The 23456-nt window shown below is 37.9% G+C and overlaps 1 protein-coding gene and 1 long non-coding RNA gene across 2 annotated transcripts in view; both read right to left on the bottom strand.

The window, feature by feature from the left end:
- Positions 1-522: 522 nt before the first annotated feature.
- Positions 523-23456, bottom strand: part of abcd3a (ATP-binding cassette, sub-family D (ALD), member 3a) — a 32197-nt gene continuing 9263 nt past the window's right edge. The window contains exons 8-23 of the mRNA XM_032552164.1: positions 22946-23002; positions 21048-21190; positions 20882-20951; positions 15068-15137; positions 14747-14844; positions 14414-14505; positions 13871-13962; positions 13701-13773; positions 13551-13614; positions 11439-11516; positions 9919-9984; positions 5676-5765; positions 5470-5589; positions 5263-5367; positions 3564-3620; positions 523-1528 (exon numbers count right to left, since the gene is read on the bottom strand). Of these exons, the coding sequence (XP_032408055.1) occupies positions 1451-1528; positions 3564-3620; positions 5263-5367; positions 5470-5589; positions 5676-5765; positions 9919-9984; positions 11439-11516; positions 13551-13614; positions 13701-13773; positions 13871-13962; positions 14414-14505; positions 14747-14844; positions 15068-15137; positions 20882-20951; positions 21048-21190; positions 22946-23002 (1353 nt within the window). The 3' untranslated portion in view covers positions 523-1450. The remainder of the gene's footprint in view (positions 1529-3563; positions 3621-5262; positions 5368-5469; positions 5590-5675; positions 5766-9918; positions 9985-11438; positions 11517-13550; positions 13615-13700; positions 13774-13870; positions 13963-14413; positions 14506-14746; positions 14845-15067; positions 15138-20881; positions 20952-21047; positions 21191-22945; positions 23003-23456) is intronic.
- Positions 15144-20046, bottom strand: LOC116712301 (uncharacterized). Its single transcript, XR_004337495.1, has 3 exons — positions 19211-20046; positions 18107-18189; positions 15144-18007 (listed from the first exon to the last, which is right to left on the bottom strand). It is a non-coding gene; the product is annotated as an uncharacterized LOC116712301 (long non-coding RNA).

Genomic DNA, 23456 nt, shown 5'->3' on the forward strand with positions numbered 1-23456 from the left:
AAATCTATATTTAAACACTGTTGTTAGCAGGAAGAGGGGATGAGGGGCCTAAATCTTGATTCTACCCAAGGCTCTGTATTGCCTTGGCCCGGCCCTACATGAAGAGCTAGAATGGCTGCCCATCTCTCTGATGGAATCTACCTGGAATCCTCCGGTAACCCTGTATGACAGTCCCCTGCTTTTGATTTATTTAATAGTGCATGTTTTATGCTGCGGTCCAATTTATTTTTACAGTATTCAGTTCAGTTCTTGACTTAACTTCAACATACTGTATGTATTTTTCATAACATTCTAATTTATTGGGATGATCCTTTACACCTTAGTGTCAAATGTTTTGAAAAGGAAAACAAAAAACACCAAAACAATTAATTATAAGTAACATTAAGCACATCATTTAACCTCTCTGAGTTAAATCAGAACTTTAAGTCTGGTGGTCTGAACTGGTCTGGTCTCATTAACTGTGTTTGTCTGCAGCACAAAAAAATGTGAATGTGTAAAGAAAAGAAGAAGGGGCATTGAAGATTTGGTTCCTAAAGTTTTATACATTTTAAATGCAAAATGAGATTATGACATAATTATTATTCATATAAAACCAACAGTACAGTTAAGGCCTCTTTATTCCAAAATAAGGTTTTTTATAAAGTACATTAGAGTGAAAAAAACATTTATTGTGGGTGTCTATAATCATATAGTGTCATAAGTGTACCTAGTCACCAGTTATAAAGATCAAGTAAAATTAGTTTGACTTTTGTTTTATCTCACCACCAGAGAAATATTGAAACATCTAAAAACTGCTTTACGAACCAGGAAAGAAGCCAGTTTAAAAATAAGAAGACATTTTGCAGATTTGCTGTTTCCTGATTGGGTGTTTAGACTTCAGCAACCAAAATGGTACCAAGTTATGATCATTAACTGAAGCTATGTTCAGTACTAAAACCTGGCCTGGATACTTACTGGAAGTCTATGATTCAGAGAATTTGAAATGAGACAGGAAAGATGAGCATCAATAAATCAGGAAAGAAACAGTGATCAATGCTTACAGTGAAATCAAGAGTCATTAACAGGTTCACACCAAAACAGCCTCAGTTCTTATAGTATGACAGGAGACCTGGAGAATCTATCATACATTTGGACAAATACTTGATCTTTTCTCAAAGAACGCAGTCTTTTTAAACCTGTCACTGCAGTGAGGTGTGATCTGGTGCACACACAGTCAAAGTTCAGCATAAATGCTAATACCCACACACTCCATCATCCTTCAAAAATCTCTTACGTAAAAAATTAACATTTTCCAGAATAACAAAGATTAACCCAAACAAAATTTATGTTAAATAGCAAAAAAAAAACATCTTACATATTATTTTCTAGCTATAGCTGTGAATTATATCTTTAAAGAACCAAGTTAATGGACTGTTTCTAAGAGAACAGTGTGGGCTCGGTCACCTAGCATTTAGGAGCCAAACTCTACAGTTTCTTCTGTGATGGGCTTGAACTCGTAGTTCCCTCTGCCGTCCATGTGGAGATAGTACTTCATAAAGAGAACAATACAGTAGAAGATTAATTGGAATGAACTGTGTCTGGTTCAACATTCATTCAAGAACCTTGTGGGTCAGACAGTATAGACAGAGGAAACAACACACAATGTTTGATCAAAGTTTAACATAGAACATTTCAGCATATAATGATCATCTATGGTGTAGAACAGGGGTCACCAACACGGTGCCCGCGGGGACCCGGTCGCCCGAGGGGACCTTGTCAGTCGCCCGCAGAGCAAGTTCTAAAAATAGCCATTGTCATTCTGCCAACGAAATTATTTAATTTAATTTAATGTTTTTACATTGAATTAATAACATTTGTTTATATTTGAATTTTTTAAAAAGCAAATTACAAAAAAATGTTAAAATTAATTGCTTTATGCATAAATTTTTTTTCTATGGTTAAAGTTCAGAACTATGTGCAGACGCCTGCAGGATATTATTGGAGGGCAGCAGCGCCTGCAGCTGTACGGCTGCACCCACTCTGCCTACCTTAAGATTTTCCTTGAAGTAAAAAAAGAAAATAATAATTTCTGAAAGTTTTATTATCGAACCCTCTTTACAATTAATAAAATTGTGGAGAAAAAAAAAAAGATCTTATGTGTCAAAACATCTTGTACGTAGCGAACGTCTGAGTCTGTGGGGGGAGGGGAAGGGCACGCCAAAGCTTAAATCTGATTGGTCAGTTTGCTTTTGTTTATTTTGCGGCTTGGCGCTTTTTCTGTAAGATAAAAATGAATGACAGGAGTTTGAGCCTCCCGTAGTTCTAAGAGCTCCCGGCGGAGCTTTTTACAGTGTCTGTTCTGGCGGGTCGTCGGTTTCTGAGCTTCTTTGATGTTTCCCGAACTGGAGAGCTGATGGTCACCTGTCGGCTGACATCTGCTGCTCTTCCTGAGCGTCGCGCTAAGACTGCGAGTTAAACAATTTAATCTAGTCGAAACGTTCCCCAAAAGAGTAGAAATTAAGCAAACATTGTTGCTTCACCTTCTGCTCCTTTAGACGTCTGACACCACCTGAACCTGGGAATCAACATCCTCCTCTTTCCGTGGATCACACGGGTCGGCTTCGCTTCCATGTCTTTATTATTTAGCATCGTTTGTGTAAAACGAAAAAAAGGCTGTGCTGCTTTAGTGGTTTAGGTTTGTGCGGCTTTTGTGCGACGCCACATGATGCGCGTTGGAGAGGTGGTTGTGCTCTTGCAGGTCAGGTGCAGTGATACTTTTGTACGTACCTTCCAATCTGTCGGACAGTTTTTTTTCCAACATCTGCTGGTGTCAGCCAGCTGGTGACCCGTCAGTGTTTAAGTTTGTGAAACCACAAAAAAAGCTAATAAACCGGCGACTCGCCAGAACTGCACACTGTAAAAAAGCTCAGGCGGGATCTTAGAACTATGGGAGATTCAAACTCCACTCATCATTTTTAGCTCACAGAAAAAGCAAACTGACCAATCAGATTTAAGCTTTGGCGTGCCCTTTGACCCCCACAGACTCACACTGATGTGCGCTACATACAAGATGTTTTGGCACAAAATAACTTTTTCTTCTCTCCACAATTTTGTTAATAGTAAAAAAATACAATAACGTTTCTTTTTTTTATTTAACGGAAGATCTGTACAGCTGCAGCTGCACCAATCCAGACTCTTCAGTCACTTGTGGGCAATTTAGAATCACACAGAAAAGCTCCAAAAGGGAATCAAACTGAAAACTCTGAACTAAGAATTTCTGATCACATAATAGCAATTAACCATAGCTGCATGGTAAATTATTACTGTTAACTATTGTCAGTAGTCCCTAACATTAATATGATCAGGCAGCATGCAATCATATGTATGTGTCTATATACTCTTATTATAATGACTGAGCCAAGAAAATTTATGTCTGTATCAAACAAGTAGCCCTTCGTGTTACTCTGTACCCGTGAAGTAGCTCCCAGTCTCAAAAAGGTTGGTGACCCCTGGTGTAGAAGATCATGATGCACAAAAGGTCTGAACAATTATCTACGGAAGTGTTGAACAGCTTCTGTGATTACCTCATGGTGTTTCCATAGGGACTTTCTGTGGGACACTGTAAACAATGTAATGCCCACCTGTGGGTCAAACAGAACATGTAAAGAAGACTCGTTAAAACTTGGCATTTAATGCTGTTGATTCTTCATCTGATTTACTTCTTATAAGCATCTGGTGAAAACTCCACCAGAGTGCATAGGCCACACAAGCCAAAGCTCAAGAGCCATGTGGGCTAATGGGCAGGACAGTTTTCAGAATCTTTAAAGCAAGCCAATTTGTTATAATGCCATTCTGTCATCATCTTGAGAAAATGTCTCAAGCTTGTTTTGTCAGGCTTGATTTACAGTATTAGAATGTTTTGATTGAATCTAAACTGATGCGACGATTTGTGTCCAGTGTTCTGCTGCCAAGACTCCGCAGTCGGTATGGAAGGGTTATTCAGAGTTATTCATTGGGAGATCAGCTGTCCTCCTCCTTGTTGCATCATTCCTAGGAAGACTCATGGCTGTACTAGCTCAATAGGGTGCTTCTACTCAATACTGAGCAAGAGGTCTGAATACTTATGACCATGTGATGTTTCAGTTTTTCTTTTTTAATAAATTTGTAAAAAATTCTACATATTTGTTTTTTCTGTGAAGATGGGATGCAGAGTGTACATTCATGAGAAATAATATGAACTTTTTTTGTCTTTAGCAAATGGTTGCAATGAAACAAAGAGTGAAAAATTTAAAGGGGTCTGAATTCTTTCCGTGCTCACTGTATATTTGTATGCAAAATACAACATTTGGAATATATTAGCCTGCAGTCATTGCATTCCAAACTGCCCTTTGAAATGTGAAAAAGGTATACACTGATCATGATGATATGCTTGCAGTTTATTGTCCAGGTTTAATTTGATTATAAAGTTAATTCTAGACTGCAACTCATATGTTCCGGCATCAGTTTTAAGGAAATCCAAGTCTTGTTTGGTCATATGCAAATATATCTTATTTACTCTGAAAAAAATCTAATTTTTTTAATGAAAACAATTGGATTAGTATTTTAGAACCAAACTTTAGACCCAGTCGAAAAATATTTTATTATTCATTAAGTTGAAATAAAAATAATTCATGATGATTTTCATATGGGGACAGACTCCTTATCTCCTGCTAATTTAATAGCAATGATACTCTGTTATTTTAACATCTAAATGATCAGCCGTTTAGTGAAAGCAGCGTACACCACAGACTGGCTGCCAGTATATCACAAGATAAAACAGTTTGTCTGTGGGACAAAACTGGAGTATCAGCTCTGAAACTGGTACTCCAGTAGTAAAAGGCTCTGTAGTAAAGTGACATTAGTCCAGAAAGGCCATCATAATGTCCAGAATTATGATGGACATTAGATGGCCTGTGATTTAAATTGTTTTAGCATAACTTTTACATATCCCTCATATGTAGTGACTTTTGTCCAAGTCATCATTTAGAACAGACAATCCAGCTTGTATTTCTTACTCATGACAAGTCATGCACAAGTGCCTACCATGAACTGTCCAGGTGCTGCACTTGAACATTTATGAGTTCCACCTGTGGTGTTCTTCAAATTTTAGGTTATAAATTAACATTATGATTAATGATTTTTAATGTCTGATTAATCAATTCGGAATGATCCATGTCTGCATTCAGATGCCTCAACAACTGACTTCACCTTCATTGGGTGTCATCCACATCTGTGGTGCCCTACCGTTCTGCAGTGGCTGTAGATATAGTCCTCCACATCCACACTCACTGCACTGGTACACTCATCCAGAATAGCAAACTGGGGCTTGTGGTAGAACAGTCTGGCCATCTTCACATTCAGCAAATGAAAAAAATAAAAAATAATAATAATTATAATTAAAATAATTTCATAAACCAGGGAGAAAGGTGTTTCAGCATGCTAGGTCCTTACAGCCATTCTCTGCTTTTCCCCTCCACTGAGAACATCCATCCAATCCTGGACTACATCCCAGCTGCCCTCCCTGCCCAGAATGTGACCAAGCTGAACGTTGTCAAGATAATCCTTCAACACCTGGCCAGAGAAAGACAGATCATGCTGTTCTTTAAGGACACAGGCAATGACAGTGAAAGTGTGTGAAGGAGTGTCGTGTGACCTACCTGATCAGAGATGCCCTTCCTGCGTTGCTCTTCAACAGTGTCTGGATAAATAACTTGATCCCTCAGGGAGCCAAGAGTCATATAGGGTCTCTGTAAAAAAGTCGATCAACTCAAATGAAAACTTCCATCTCAATTCAGTTGGCTTCAGCTGCAGTGTAATTTCAGATATCATTGTCTCTTTCAGTTATCAAAAATTTCTGAAGTTGAATGTCAGATAGCTTCCTGCTAAAAGTATCCAACAACCCAAGGATCTAGTTGCTGTCGTGAAAGTCTGAATACACTCAGAGACAGGCTACACAGATATGACCTGTTTGGGAGAATTGACAACCATTGACAGAAACATGGTATTTAGTTAAATACGATGAACGTGTTTTAGTTTACGGAGACATGCTTTCCTCATTCTCACAAGAAAAGCTGGAGTGACTCCACAGTTCCATGAACTAAAGATGTAAACCCAGAAACATGCTCTCCAAGAACAACATTTTACATTGACTGTGTTTTGACAACAAGAACCAGAACCACAGTACATATAGTTTGTGCTTCAAACTCCACTGTGATGAGCAAACTGCAAGGGGTCCTGACATGTGTTTGTCTGGACCCCATGCAGACAAACATGGGGTTCTCTCCAGGAACTTCAATAAATGGGGTGTCAGGGCGACAGGTCTATGGTTGTTGTTGACTGAAGGACGAGTTTTCGGTACCAGAACCATGTAGGATGACTTCCACAACAACATCTTCCCTTGAGTCAACCTAAGGTTGAAGAGGTGCTATAGAATCCCACAGAGCTGCTTTGAACAAGCCTCAGAACCCTGGTGCTGACACCATCTGGACCTGCAGCCTTGTTCCGGTTCAGTCTCTCCAGCTGCCTCTTCACCTGACTTCTAAAGATGGACCAGTAGGAGGGGCAGGCAACGTGAGAGTGGGGACTATTCCCCAGAGCATTGGAAATAGTACTTAGTGACATGTTTTTTTTATCCTGTGTTTCACCATGAGTGAGATGGAACTGTGTTACATTGAACTGACTGTTGTGTGTTAAGGGAAATGTTCATTTTAATGCAATTCTCAGTTTGCCAAGTTTGAGGATAATGTCCTGTTCACACTAAATGTTTTTGAGCACAATTCATTATCATGTTTAAATAAAATTAATCACATCAGAAATTTTGTTCATGCAATTTGAAACAAGAAATACAATTATTCTAAAGTATAATAAGTCTTGATAATGTCAGTAAAATAATAGAGAAATGTGTGCTCTTTAACTAGGTGAGGGCAGTTTTTCTCAGATATTGTGAAATAATTATTTGGTTTAAATTGCAGCATTAAAATTTAAATTTAAAGTTAAAATTCACAATTCAAGATTAATGAACTTAAAGTTTAGACAACTTGTCTCTTGTTAAATTAACTTAAACTTTAATCTCTGAATTAAAACCAATACCAGAGTTTTCCACAGAAAACCTGCTAAGCCTGGTGGTACGGTAGAGCAGTCCACCAGCCACCCATCAAGTTTTTGTCTTAATAAATGCTAAAAGTTACAAAAATTATGATGATCTGACATCATAATTTGAAAATAACTTGTGAGGTAGGGACAGGAGTGGCCAAGTTCAGTGCATCTACTGTATATCTAGCTTAATCCATCTTTTCTATCACTGTTCCTAGTGTAAAAACAACCCTATTTAAAATAAACAAACAGGAGAATTGGGAGTTTCTCAATTCAACAAGTCAACAATTTTAGCCTTGTTGACTTAAATTGCATTTTCAAGGCAACAGCTGGACTTTCATTTTCAAGCTAAGCCATCTTCAAATGTTTTACAGTGTAGTGTGGTAGAATTAGAAAACCGCAATATACTGTAGTATAATACTGTAATATTTCAGTCTAAAGTTTCAGATATTATTGATTCCATTGCCCCAATTAAAATGAAGGTTGTGTCTGGTAGGAAGAAATCTCCATGGAGAAATACACAAACAGTTAGATCTGCAAGACAACTCTGCTGTAGGGCAGAACGAAAATGGCGTAAAACTCAACTCCACGTTCACTATGACATCTATAAAGAAAGACTACGTAACTATCATTTAACACTAAAACATGCAAGAGAGGCTTTCTTTGCAGATGTCATAAACAAAAACATTAACAATGCTCGAGCTTTATTTGCAACAGTTGACAGAATCACAAACCCTCTTGTGACGTTACCGCCTGAATTCCAATGTATTGCCGCCTGCAACCAGTTTTCCAGTTTCTTTTCAGAGAAAATTTTAAAAAAATCAGAGGATTAATCTGTACATCCACTATAAAGCCAGTACCAATGCTGTGTCCAAACAAAACAAATACAGGAAAAATGACCCAATTTCAACTACTTAATTATAAAACCCTAGAGGAAATTATAAGTCAACTAAGCTCCAGTTCCTGCTGTCTGGATGTTTTACCCACACATTTCTTTAAGAAAGTCCTGCCTGTTATTGCTGCTGATCTGATCCAAATAGTAAACTCATCGCTCTCATCAGGCGTTTTCCCCCAGGCTTTGAAAACAGCAGTAATCAAACCACTGATAAAAAAGAACAATCTGGACAAATCACTACTGCAGAATTACAGGCCGATCTCCAACCTCCCATTCATCAGCAAAGTTATTGAAAAAGCTGTGTGTAAACAATTAAATAGTTTCCTAACTATAACCAACCTCTTTGACTCCTTCCAGTCTGGTTTTCGTGCTCACCACAGCACAGAGACTGGCCTAGTCAAAGTGTTCAATGACATCCATATAAATACGGACTGTGGGAGAACCACAGTGCTGGTTCTGCTGGACCTCAGTGCAGCTTTTGACACTGTTGACCATGACATATTACTGAATCGACTGGAGAGTTGGGTCAGACTCTCTGGTCCAGTGCTAAACTGGTTTGAATCTTACATAAAGAACAGGGATTTCTTTGTTTCAATTGGAAACTTCTCATCAAAGAGGTCAGAGGTCACATGTGGGGTACCCCAAGGTTCAATCCTAGGACCCCTCTTATTCAATATTTATATGCTCCCACTAGCTCAGGTTATAACAGGAAATGATATTAGCTACCATAACTATGCAGATGATACACAGCTCTACATTACGATGTCACCAGGTGACTCTGAACCCATCCAATCACTGAACAGATGCTTAGAACAGATAAATGTGTGGATGTGCCAAAACTTTCTCCAGCTGAACAGAAACAAAACTGAAGTTATTATTTTTGGACCTAAAGAGGAACGATCTAGAGTCAATGCACAGCTTCAGTTATTACAACTGAAAACCAGCGATCAGCCCGAAACCTGGGAGTAGTGATGGACTCTGACCTGAACCTTCAGAGCCACATAAAGACAGTTACAAAGTCGGCCTTCTATCACCTGAAGAACATTTCCAGGATTAAAGGACTAATGTCTCAGCCAGATCTAGAGAAACTCATCCATGCGTTCATCTTCAGTCGTATTGATTATTGCAACAACGTCTTCACAGGTCTGTCCAACAAATCAATCAAACAGCTGCAGCTGATCCAGAATGCTGCTGCTCGCGTTCGCACTAAAACCAGGAAGATAGAGCACATCACAAGTTTTAAAGTCCCTACACTGGCTCCCTGTAGCTCAGAGGATAGACTTTAAAATACTGGTGTTAGTTTACAATCACTGAATGGCTTAGCACCACAAAACATTAAAGATCTGCTGTTGTTGTATCAACCTTCCAGACCTTTCAGGTCTTCCAGTTCTGGTCTGCTCTGCATCCCCAGAACCAGAACCAAACGAGGAGAAGCAGCTTTCAGCATCTATGCACCACAAATTTGGAGCAAACTTCCAGAAAACTGTAAAACAGCTGAAACACTGACTTCTTTTAAATCTAGACTAAAAACCCACCTGTTTAGGATTGTATTTGAAATGTAATCAATTACAAATTTATTGGTGGAACTTTACTTAATGTCGTGTTTTGATTGTTGATTCTATGTTGCATTGTGTTTCTGTGTTTGATATGATGTAAAGCACTTTGAAATGCCTTGCTGCTGAAATGTGCTATACCAATAAAATTTGATTGATTGAATGATTGATTGTAGTATATTTTTATGACCCCATAAAAATTAAGGGTAATACTAAGCACATTTCTTGACTTTTTCAGGAGTCAAATAGAAAAATACACATTTTTCTTCCTGTCTTGAGTCATGTTTCTACATGCTTACTCTTCACAAGTTGCATCAATGATGATCTACACTAGAAAAAGTGTATTTAAAAACATTTTACCTGGGGAACATAGAAGAGTTTTCCTCTCTCAGGCTTAGTCAGGTTTCCACCAAACAATGGCCACAACTATGAAAAAAAAACAATAGAAAAGAACAAATAAGCACCACATAAGGAGATGACTCAGCTTTGAGCCATGACTCACTAACCCTTTCGGTCATTGCTAATTTCAACCATAAGGTTGATTTTACATTCATTAATAGAAATTAATCAAGGCCTCCAGTACCAGCCCAAAGCATTATGGATCATCCACCATTCTTCACTGTTGGTTTGGTGTTCTTTTCTTTAAAGGCTTCATTGCATCGTCTGTAAGCACACCGTTTGAGTGAATTACCGAAAAGCTCCACTTTTGTTTCATCTGTCCATAAAATGTTGTCCCAGAAGGATTGAGGTTTGTCCAGGTTCTCTTTGGCAAGGATCACACGTTCTTTTTTATGTCTGTACTTAACAATGGGGTCTTCCTTAGCCACCGCCCGTAAAGCCCCACTTTGTTTAGTGTGTGGTACTTGTTGAAACAATTACACCAGACTGGTCCAGGTTGGTCTTTAGGTCTTTAGATGTTTGATGTGGTGTTTTTTTCCACCATTCGCACCAACCATCGAAGACTTCTGTCATCAATTTTTCTCTTCCCCCCCATGTCCAGGGGGGTTTCTTCACTGTTCCATGCCTGGAAAACTTCTTAACATTATGCACCTTTGAAACAGGGATACCAAGGTCTTTGGAGATAGCTTTATACCCTTTGGAGGTCTTGTGCTTGCAAATAATAGCATTTCTGGTGTCCTCAGACAGCTCCTTTGTCTTTACCGTTGTCACATATGAAGATGGAATAATAGGTGGCTTTTAAAGCATCAACATGATCATTCACTGGTTAATTCATGTCACATGTGTGGAGGCAGTTCATCACAAGTGATTAACTGATTTGCAGTTAAGGGTGCCAATACCATTGGCATGGTAAACATTATGTTTTCCTTTGTTTTCCTCATAATGTTTATCTTTTTAAATGTTTTTGATCATTTGTCGTTTTGCATTAAATGCAAGCTATCGGCAGTAAAATGTTGTTTCACTTGATGAATTTCCTTCAGTAAATATTCCATTATACTGTATGTACCTAAACTTCATGGGTGCCAGTAATGTTGAGCAGGACTGTATGTAAACCAACAGCAATGCATAAACTTGACTATTTTTTAATCCAAATGAAAAATAAAACTCAGATCACATGTTAACATTATGTAGTTCAGATGTTTCACACAGCTTTCTGCAGCTACCTCAGAAAGCTGACCAAGCTGCGGTAGACTGAGTCTGAACAGGTTAGAGACGAGCTAGTGGAAAAGCGCCTTTTAAAGGATTAACCAGGGTAATAAACTCCTTGAGATTAAAAATCTATTTTACGATAGTGTCCTGACAGAGGGTAAAGGGAAGTTTAGCGATTCTGGGCTGTCTTTTTAAAAATCTGACAGGTAGAGACCTGAGCCCAAAAAGATGCTCATCTGTGTTACCTGGAGACCTAAACAGAACACACTCACCTCTCCGAGCACTCTAAACAAGGAGCTCTTTCCACAGCCGTTAGGTCCACAAACAAGAACATTGGTGCCGGACCTCACCTTCAGAACACACAAACACAATTTCTTAGCTTTCTGAAAACACATTCTTACACAATGCAGAATTAACCATAAGAAAATGATTTTTGTAAACTATTTACTGTTTTTTCTCAAACAAAAAATATCTATTTTCATCCATTTTGGGAGTATTGCAAGTGGTAACCCTCTAACTCAAGGCCAACCAGAACTTGAGTCTGGCTTTTGTTCAATTATTCCCTCGGGTTTGGAGGCTGTGCAGCTGGAAGGATTTTTGAGCTTACTTTTGGACAATTATGATGTGTAATTGTGGCATCCATCATAATGGGCTCATATACCCAACATCTTTTGTCAGACAAGAGATAAAGAGGAGCAGCAAAAGAAAAGGAGGTAGATTAACAGTTCTTGCCAACAACTGATTGTGTCATGATTGCAATATGTTAAGACATGCTAAGCCATGTCTTAACATGTCTTAACATCTTAAGACATGACAAAGTAGCTTAAATGCATCTGAGTAGCATCCGACCCGCATAACAAACAGGTGTTCAATATGCAAGTTTTTTCAAATTTTCTAGTTTTTTTTTCTCATGTGATCCAGAGTTTAAAATGTTTCAACTGGCTAAAACCTCCAAACTGCTTGTGTTTGGTTACAAGACTCTGCATGGACGTCACTGACCCTATGTGAAGTTCTGCACACAGAATACCCGCAGAAGTGAAAGACAACTCAGAAAAAATAAATAAAAAATCAAGAGACTGAGTTGTCAAGCTCAGGTTAATGTGCTCAGTGGAGCTGCTTATGACTAACAGGTAATAATGTTTCAGCAGAGAAGTAAGACGCCGGTTATGTTGAGCCATGGCTATAAATGTAGCCATGGCCCGTGTGTTGGGTTCAGCCCAAGTGGAGGAAAACTGAGGCTTTTAACACCCTGTGTATTTAGCTGTTACCAAGGAAACAAGATGGCAGGGAGTAACTCGAGGCACCGGAGTGAAGCTTTTTGTCATACAGTCTCTTTGGTAAAAAGAGAGAGAGACACAATGAAAACAAACAAGCAATATTATTGCCCTTATTTTATTATCAAACTCATTTTAATTTTTCATGCAATTAACTGATTTATTGTTTATCGCGACAAACCTATCTGTGACTCATTATGAAAGGTGTGCCTCTTTTTCAGATCGCTCCCCCTACCCTAATGTCAGGTGAGATTACAGATGGAGAAAGACAGACCTTAACCTCAAGTCCAACAGACAGGAGCATTTCAGTTAGTTAGATTTTGTTGCGAAAGTTGGACCTCTCTCCTTTCTTACTGTTCTGGCTGGATGCTTTGTGCTGCACACTTTACACACGCCATCATGTTTGTAATGTTACACACTTCAGGGTTTTCATCTGTGTATTATAAGTCTGGCCGGCTGCCAGGCTTTACTTGACCAAGCTAAGCGTTGCTACAATGCTTCCAACATGTGCCATATCAAATGTTTTGTCTAATTCCAGTCAGGCAGAGATGCTGGGCGGGTTTTCTAGGAGAAACGTTGCACTCTTTCAGATAACAGACAACACATCTGATCTGAACAGAGCAGGAAGCAGGAGCTGAGTGTGAAAACAGAACTCCTTTATGAGTCCAATTCTGTTCTCTGGATCATCAGGTCAACCTTAATGCTTCTTATTTAAGTTGACCTGTTAGAGCAGGGGTCTCAAATTCCAGTCCTCGAGGGCCGCAGTTTTTAGATGCGCCACAGGTACAAAACACTGGAATGAAATGACTTAATGACCTCCTCCTTGTGTAGATCAGTTTTCCAGAGCCTTAATGACCTAATTATTCTGTTCAGGTGTGGTGCAGCAGAGGCACATCTAAAAGTTGCAGGACTGCGGCCCTCGAGGACTGGAGTTTGAGACCCCTGTGTTAGAGCTATGATATTATCATGTTGCTTTATTTTACCACTAAACCCTTCAATATTTCTTTAAAATAAAGTTACAATTTTAATCAATGGATTGTGTGGTTACTCTGTGATTGGTGTTCATTTCAGCCACTGAGGAGCTGAAATGAACACATTTACATACTCTACCTCAAATGTGAGGTCTCTGATCAGTAGGTCTCCATTTGGTGTCGCCAGTGGAGTATGGTCAAATCTGCAAAATGTCACAAAAACGACAGTTTACCAAGAAAGGCAAAAAGAATCACCAAATATGTCTTTCTATTTAAGAGCAAGAATTACTTAATGATGTTGTCTCTGTTAATGATCTGACCACTTCCAGGAACCAGGACGGTTTTCTCTGCAGTCTCTGTTTCTACAGTGGAAGTAAAAATATAACCACTGGGTTAAGAAAAGACATCGTTGGTCAGAAGAAATGACGACCAGTGCCAATGACAGATTTCTGTGTGTACCCCTCTCCTGCAAGGAAACCATGGTGCGTTCATATTTGCCAGTGTTGAGCTCCTTTAAAACTGTCATCAGTTCAGTGATTCGAGCTGTGAACCTAAGTGGAACACACAGCAAAAATATTTTGTTTTCAAGGTAAACAGCCACTATATATAGCTATTCCTCAGAAAACGTGGATATTTATATTCAATATTTTCTGAATATAATAAAAAAAATATTGAATTATTTTCAGTAATTCAATAATACTTCTGAAATATTAAAATAGTATTTCAGAAATATTAATGTCAGAGTTTCTGAAATACTTTTGATATTTCAGAAAGTAAAACTCATATTCTATAGATTTGTTACATACTGTATATACAGTATATGCCAAAACTATTTCAAGACTTTTCTTTCGGAATTTTTCCACAAAATTCAGCATCTCAGAAACTTAGAAAGTTGGGAAAAAGTGAAATGTCAAACTCCTGGTGTTGCATCTTAATTAGCTAACTAACTTCAAATACCTGCATGGAGAATTTTTAGATGAGCTATCATCCCACAATACTCACCCAGAAAGGCGGGTCATCTCTCGCCCAGCCAATACAATCCTACCCAGGGCCTGAGACATTCTCAAGAGCATCCTGCCACTCTGGTAGTAGTCCTGGTAAACAAAAAGTATGAATAGATTTTTAAAGTTTGGAGTTGCTGTATGTTGGACATCTGTGTGCTATTGGTATGGAAGGACACATCACAACAATTTATTAATCAGAATTATCAGGTCTTAACTACCTCAAACCACCTTTTAAAGACAACCTTTCAGTTTTCTAGCATTCTGTACTATAACTACAATAAGATGATTAAGACTTGTGTGTGTACACATGAAGCAGATATGACGATCTGACCTCCAGCAGCTCAGAATGTGTGCTGTGCAGGTGCCGGGGGTCGGACAGGTTGAGAAAGGGACGGCTGACCACCAGATAGCCCACCACTGTTGCCACATCTGCAAATTAACACCAATTGGGTAAGAAATGTTCTCAAGTTTAAAACACAGCAGATCTAAAAAACAAAAAAGGAACCTGGAGTAAATATCTCCCACAATCTGCCCTGGCACTGCAAAAAGAGGAGCACACTTTCTGCTACATGTCTTAAAGAATTTAATTTAACAAATAACATTAATTTAACATAAATCAGAGTTCAGTGTATAAGTCTACATTTCAACTTACACTTTGCAATAATGCTGTCCACAAACCCCATAGAGAAGCGAAAGAAGATGAAATTATGCAGGTGATCCGCCTGAGGAAATACAATATATAGATCAGAAAGTATTTTGATACTAAACATAATGAGCTCCTCCCAAGCTCATCCACTTAGGACAAGCATCTGTTTCATCGTTAAACAAATATATATATATTTTTAAAATAATATTAATAAAGTCAAACTTGACTTTCAATATTCTTGGCTCAGACATCAGGTTGGAGTCCCAGATCCAGAACCCAAGATAACATATTTGTGCAGACTGTTTTGTTGATGTCATCCAAACCTTACAGTCGTCATTTCCATCGTTTTTCAAGCAGAATGCCTATTTATATATGGAGAATGGGGAGTGTACAGCAAGCGGTGAGAGCTGCTGTCAGCCTCTCCCACCTCTGAAGCATATGCAGGCGGTCAATCTGGCTGACAGCAGCCGGCAGTAGAGCAGAGAGGAGACCCACTCCATTCTGCTTGCAAATCACGATGGAATCATGACTGCACAAAGCTGTCATGTTTTCTAAAGTTTGGAATTGATTCACAAAGCCTTAGTCACCGATTTATCTCTTCCACTGCCTCTGATAAGTATCTCTTGGTTAAATTAAAGTCATGCAAAACATTTACTTAGAGTAGGTTCAAACAAAGTATTTACATTATTAAATTTAAATTTAGTAAATTATTTCACAACGTTTATTTGTAGTTCTAAATGTTTCAAGTATTTTTAATCACTTTTGCTTTGCTGGTGTTGATTTCTATAGTGCCCAGATCACATATGACCAAATATGCAAATTAGACAAAGCTGTCGTCTAGCTATGTTTTTGAACTATGGCTTTAGTCACAACCATTATTTGTAATTGTACTGAATTCCAGGCAGACTGAGCTTGTTGCAGAATGCTTTTATTACTCTGGTTAGGGTGTCAGTCTATTGGGTATTCAAGCTACTACTTTTAGACACCATTAGACTCAAACTCCTCCACCTGACTGGAAAAAGCCTGGAATAAGTCTTGCTTTTATGGAGCTCAAATAGGAGTGACAGACTTTGCTCTTACTAGTTTCCAGTTGGGCGGACATTGAAATGCACTTGGGTCTGGATTTAGTTTTCCTAACATCTCTCTATGTAAAATGTTTGGCTGCATTCTTAGCTGTTTCAAGCTTGCTTTTTTCTGTCATATTTTTGGATACATTTCTTGATTTCAGACAGAGAAAGGAGTGCAACTATTTCTACAACAATTTTAAAAGAAAATTGTAGAAAAATTATATTGCATACGTCCTTTGGTTTTTGCACATTAGATATACAGGTGACGGTCAAAAAAAAGAAATATCATAAAAAAGTTTAAGTCAGTAATTCCATTCAAAATGTAAAATTCGTATATTATATCCATTCATTACATACAGACTGATATATTTCCAGTGTTTATTTCTTTAAATGTTTATGATTACTGAAAACTAATGAAAACTCCAAATTCAGTATCTCAGAAAATTAGAATATTGTGAAAAGGTTCAGTATTGAAGACCCCTGGTGACACACTCAAATCAGCTAATTAACTCAAAACACCCCCAAATGCTTTTAAATAGCCTCAGTCCAGTTCTGTAGGCTACACAATCATGGGGATGACATCTGATCTGCCAGTCGTCCAAAAGATGACCTTTGACAAATTGCACAAGAGGGCAAGACACAAACGTCATTGCTAAAGAGGCTGGCTGAGCACAGAGTGTCCAAGCATGTTCATGGAGAGGTGAAGGGAAGGAAAAGATGTGGTAGAAAAACAAATGGACAAGCAATCGGAATATCCACATTCTGGAAAGGATTGTGAAACAACACCCGTTCAAAAATGTGGGGAAGACTCACAAAGAGCAGACTAACGCCGCTTACTCCACCTCTAGTGCCTTATTAAGCAGCGTTAGAGCAGGAGAAGCTCAATCGCCGCGTATTCCAGCTCTAACGTTGGAGTAAGGCATTAGAGCCGGAGTAAGCGGCGTTAGAGACCCGAGCAGTGTATATGCGCAATCTTAGTCTTTTGTGTGTGAATGTGAGAGAAAAATTGTATGTGTGTGTGATATTTTAATAGTATACATGTGCAATTTTAATATTTTGTGTGCATGCATGAGTCTTTAGTCATGTGTGTGAGACAAAATATAGTTTTTGTCCTAAACGGCCCCTCGTATAAACAGCCTATGGTCCGATAACGGACATTGAGCCGCCAGTTACTGATGTGGTGGACGTCCCTGCATCCAACATGCCAATGCAGTTATGCACTGTTCTGTCGCAAGTTATGCTCCCACATAACAAGGATTGTCCAGTTGGTGCTCATTTTGTCTGATCACCCAGTGGACGTGTCCCACCCATGCACTGAGTAAAAGAACAACTCACCAACGCTCACTGACAGGAAGTTGGATTAAAAATTATACACAAATCAAGAGAAATATTACTTTTGTATAATAAAATGTTAGCAAATGCTCATTTACAGTTGTTAACTCCACATGGCAACAATGTCAAGGAGGCAACATGGCGTTTATATTTTTGTTCAGTATAAGTAAGTTTAACTACTATTCGTACGTTTTGTTTACAGTTTGTTTACAAAGTCAGTGTACTTAGGACTTTGTTGTATTAACTAAATTGTGTTAAGTTAAATTAACTTAGTTTAGTGAAGTTGAGTCAACTTAGAAATGGCAAGTAAATTATCCCCTTCTTAACTCAACTACTTCAAGTTAGTCCAACTTACATTAACAGTACAGTTTACTTAGAAGAATCTGGGAAACCCATTGCCTTAAATAAATTAAGTAACCACGAAAAAGATTTTAAGTTCATAAGATTCAATGTTTTATTTTAACAAAATACTGTAATATACTTAGCATAACATAACAGTCAATAACCCCACAGGAACCTGGATAAAGTCTGCCATGGCATCTGAAGTCTGTGGATAATAAGAAAAGTACAAATTAAAAAAAAGAATGAGGTGAAAGTTTTGATTTTCTTGTGTACAATCTATGACAAACAGAATAGCAATACATACTAGAGACACTGTAGAACTCTTTCCTTGAGGAAAACTGGGAGACATTGCAGGGCAGCAGTCCTCATGGCAACAAGATCATTGGTCTAGAAGTAGGGAGAACAATAAAAGTAAGCACAAGCATATTCTGAAGAAACTGAATCACATTTGTTCACAATCAGTGGCATAAAATAATTGTTCCAATTATTTGTTGTCTGACAAAGACTAACTAGAATGTTGATGGTTGTACAGTTAAAGGAGGAACAACAATTTTCCAACCTTCTATCAGCTGATCATTATATTAATGCCACAGACTGTTGCTCATTCATTATTTCAACAACTAACTAGAAGTTAGTTAGTTTATTCTAGTCTCAATCACCCAAATACCATCAACACAAATTAGTAGCCTATTCTTAACTAGCTTAACGTGACATGTTGTCATTAAGTAACTAACATTGTCACTAACAACAGCATTATTCTACTTACTCGGTTTGTTTAGAAAAAAACTGTGGAAAGGGTTTTGCTTTTTAATGGTTGTGTGCCATGATTCTAACACCAGAGTCCACCTCTGCACAGCAACATGTTTCCGTAGCAAACCCGCTGGTGCAAGAATCTTAACAGTAATGTTGCATTTAAAGGTGCCTCGGAAAAACACATTACTACACATTAGCAACTGATTAAACCATTGTAACGATTTTATCAGTTGTGCGGTGGACAGAGGGCACATATTGCTGGATTTCAGATGACGTAGCACCGACATCACCCAATGCAGAAGGAGGGCAGGAAGTAAAAGCAGCCCATTTATTTCTGTTGATCCAGCGTCAAAACGCCTATGTAAGGTAAGATATATTATTTTTACACCCTAGCTTGGTAGTCCCCTGAGTGCTAATGTTGTTAGCAGCTAGCTCAGTGCCCAGTCCAGGACATAAAATATGTTTATTCAGTGGGACTTTCATGCTAAAAAAAAAGAAAGAAAGCTAAATAAATTGAATATAACCTAGCCAGCCATGCAGTCACAGTGAGCTGTGACTATTCCTCCACATGGTTCGTGTCTAGGGTTAGTTTTTTATTAGCGATAGTATTGTAATAGTAGATTAATTACTGAATATAGCACAACTCACTACTCACCCGGCATAAACAAGTCAACCGGCATTTAATGCTTCTTTGGATCCTAAATGGTTGACTGAAGAAATCCACGAGTAAAATTAATTCTACATGAACGTTAGCAGGCTGAGTTTATGCTTAAAAAAACATGCTGAAGGGTTGCAGTTTAAAGGTAGATAATTATTAGTCAGATCTCTTATCATGGACAAAAACATTAAAGACTCTCAAGAAAAAGTTATGTCCGTTTTAGTAAATGTTGGACCCATTATCCCATGCTAACATTAGCATATTAGCCTGCAAAGAGTTTGATTCATCATCATTTATAAGAAAAATCAACCTGTAGCCATATATGCAAGTAGTAAAGGCATACATAACACATGAAAATGTACTGACGACAAATAACTCACCGTTAAAGATTTGCTTCTTCCAATGTGCAAGTCCATAAATGTTCTGAAAGCTTCCTGCACGACTTTACTGCCCATGCGCACTGCTGAGCTGAAGCATTCACTCCAGTAACAAAAATATTCAAATCCATTTTACTAAAAATAACCTAGTCTGGTAACTTTCTCAGGCCAAACATGTACATTACTGACATTACTTGAGTTACAACATTTTAGTGAGACTTAAGCAAAACATACAAACCTAATCTAAGTAAGAATAGGTATTGCGTTTTAGAGTGAAGTAATCTGGGCAAAAGGAGCCCCAACTACGTACTGAGTGCTGTACATGTTCATACCTTTCATGTTCATACTTTTCAGTTAGCCAACATTTCTAAAAATCCTTTTTTAGTATTGGTCTTAAGTAATATTCTAATTTTCTAAGATACTGAACTTGGGGTTTTCATTAGTTTTTATCAACATTAAAAGAAAAAAACATTTGAAATATATCAGTCTGTGTGTAACGAATGAATATAATATATATAGTATACTTGTTATATAACAAATTTGTTATATAACAAAATTGCACTTCCAGCAATTTTGACTGGAATTGCTGATATAAATCCACTTTTTCATTTCTTGTTGTCTAACATATAAATGTACAGACAGCTGTGTATACAAAGGAACATTGCAATGCCAGCGTAGCTTATATGTAACATTATAACCATTCAATTATTATATTAGATAGTTCCATATTTTTATCCTTTAATACAAATATTTTCAATGGACTGAATAATAATGAGGTACAGCTACTGGGATCAGAATGTAAATATTACTATATGCTCAGATCTTAATTGCTTAACTGTCTTTCTCTCCTAGATGAAGCAACTACTACTGATATTTGAACATAGGAAGTACTCCAGGGTCATTGCTGCTGTGCTTTTTGTGGGTCTGTTCTAATTTCTCAAACTCCCAGCCAGTCCTGGCTGGTGGCTCCTCACACTGAGCAGGGTTCTGGCTCTGCTGAAAGTTTTAAAAATGGTAAAGAAGTCGTTCCAATCTCAATGCTAAGATTTGGTCTTCTAATGTTTTTAATCATTAGAAGACCAACCCTTTTTGGGTTTTGAAACAGAATTTTAATGCATGTCATTATTACTAAGATTAAATAGTGATGTATGTAACTGAATCTGTTTTTTGGATTTATCAGTTTATAACTCAAGAGCATAAATTTGATCCGTTTGTCTTGTAAATTGCCTTGAGATGCCATGTGTGGGAACTCTATAAATACACTGAACTGAATTGTTAAGATATCACTTACAAGTTTCTTGAATGTTGAATGAATTGTCTGCTTTTCTCTCAAGTTTCCATTATAGAAGGCAATCTCCTCACTAAATAGGAAACATCAATGGAGATAAAGTGTCATTTACCCATAAATTTGTTGTGCAGTTTTCACACCTTGATCGGATCCTAGTAGCTGTGCTCACCTGTTAGTGATAAGGCGTGAGTTCACATAGCGGTACTCTCCCTCATAGCGCTGCTCAGTCACTGTCATCTTTCCTATGGGCCTCCTCAGTCTGGTCAGGAACAGGCCTGAGATCAGCAGGTAAGCCATCATGATTGCTGGGCCCTATTTACAGAAGGGGGAAAGGAATTTATTGCCAATTTATGGGACAAAAACCATGGGGTGTCTTCTTTAATAAAAGAAGAAAAGATTTCAGAGATGAAAAAACATGTCAAGACGTGTTTTTCCGAGCCGCATTTAAAAGCAAAATGACCACTAAGATGCTCATGCCAGTTTTACACCTGTGCGGCAGCAACGGATACATGCTGGTGGAGACATGATGCTGGTGGAGACATGATGCTGGTGGAGACATGATGCTGCTGTGCAGAGCTGCGCAGGTGTGTATTAGAATCATGGAAGCAAACCAGCAAAAGGAAAAGAACTTTGCACAGTTTTTCCCCCCAACCTAACCGAGTGAGTTGAGTAATGATTTTGAATGCAGTAAATTTTAGATAAATGATGTCTAGCCAATGACAATATATCACATTAAGCTTGTTAACAAAAATAGGCTACTAGTATTGTTATCTTTGTTCAAAAGTGAGTTGTACTGGTTACATTTACTTGAGAAACGTTTTGGGAAAGGTACATAGAGTAGATTTCCTGTAACGTACTTTTTTTTAGTAGAATTAGTAGATAAACGTGTGCTGTCTACCAATGTGAAACAGATAGAATATACAGTACTTATGAAAGGCTTTGGTGCATCAAGATTCTCTACCGATTTACCTGGTACTAAGATGTTCTGATGAAGGACTTTTAGTGCATCAACATGTGCTACCTCCATATTTTTGAAAGGTAGCATATCCTGATGAAGGGGTTTTAGTGCACCAACATGTGTTACCTCTATATTTTGCAATGATATTCAAATGAAGGAATCTGGCATAGCAAAATGTGCTACCCATATGTTTACCAGGTAGGATATTTTGATGGAATTTTGGTATCACCATGTGCATAAAATACACATGCTATCATGTACATTTTATAAAGGTGGAACTCTAATTCTACCTTTATAAAATACACATTTGGGGGCATTTGGGGTTATAGTGCATCTAATTGTACTAGCTTTACATATTAAAACTAGGTACACTATTCTCATGAAGGATTTTATGAGAATACCCGCATTTACTGTACATGAACAGGTATTTTTAAATGGGGATTCAGGTGCTTTTTTTTAGAAAGGTTTTTGTCATTCACATATTTTTCTCAAATGCTACTTATCACTCCTAAGTGCCACTTAAAACACATCACTTAAAGAATGATTTGATTATTATATTTAAAATTGACACTAACTGCTAAGGTATTTTGTATGTAAACGTGACGGTAGCGATTTTCCAAGGGTAGCACCGACCAATAAACATATATATCTAGATGCGCTGTGGTTGGAAAATCTGTCAAGGCAGCAAAGATTATCAAAACATGGGCCCTTGCTGCAAGTGTTTGTGTTTGTGATGATGTAAAGCACTTTGAAATGCCTTGCTGCTGAAATGTGCTATACAAATAAAATTTGATTGATTGATTGATCAATTAACTTTATATTTAAAAATACTTTATTGATCCCAAAGGGAAATTTACTCAATTAATAATTTGCATTCAAAAATCTTATGCAACATTATATGTGAACACCACAGAAGAACATCCAATCAATCTCAGTCAAACTTCTTCAACTGCAGATCAGTGTTTCAGAAGCAACAGCCTTCATGAGCCCTACATATCATAAAAAAAGTCAACGAGAATTTCAACAAATAAATAAAAATACAGAAACAGATAAATGGGAAACAATGGTTTGCAAAACCAGTGGCTTGGTACGTGAGTAAATCTGCCTACCTGAGCTCCAATGGCGCTGGCCAGCTTGAAGATGTACAGAAAAATATCTAACAGAGGCTGGAGGACAAAGACAGAAAGCAAAATTTGATTCATTGTAGAAAAATAAACCCGGTAAATGCAAATATTTAGATGCAGTCTATTGGAAGGATGCAATCTGATAGGACAAAATGCTGCACAGCCCTACTTTCACACTACCTGCTCTGGTAGTCATAAGAATTGACAAGCAACAGTAAGCTTAATGCTGCCAGGTAGTGATGTGAACAGGTACTGCTTTACTTTCATTTCCTGACTACAACCTGCTTTTTTCACACATTTAGTACAATGTGCACACTGTGATGCAGCTAATAAAAGGGTTCTTGCCAATGGCTTTCTAAAGGCTGCTGTATGATGAGGACAGCACAAGCTCAAGAGCAAATCTGCCTCGAGACATTAAGTGACAGTGGAAGCAAAAATGTAACTGACTGAGGATGTGTGTGTGAGACTATTCAATTTCGACACTGAAGAAAAGTCA

Source organism: Xiphophorus hellerii, chromosome 21 (genome assembly GCF_003331165.1).
Source record: "Xiphophorus hellerii strain 12219 chromosome 21, Xiphophorus_hellerii-4.1, whole genome shotgun sequence".
NCBI lineage: Eukaryota > Metazoa > Chordata > Actinopteri > Cyprinodontiformes > Poeciliidae > Xiphophorus > Xiphophorus hellerii.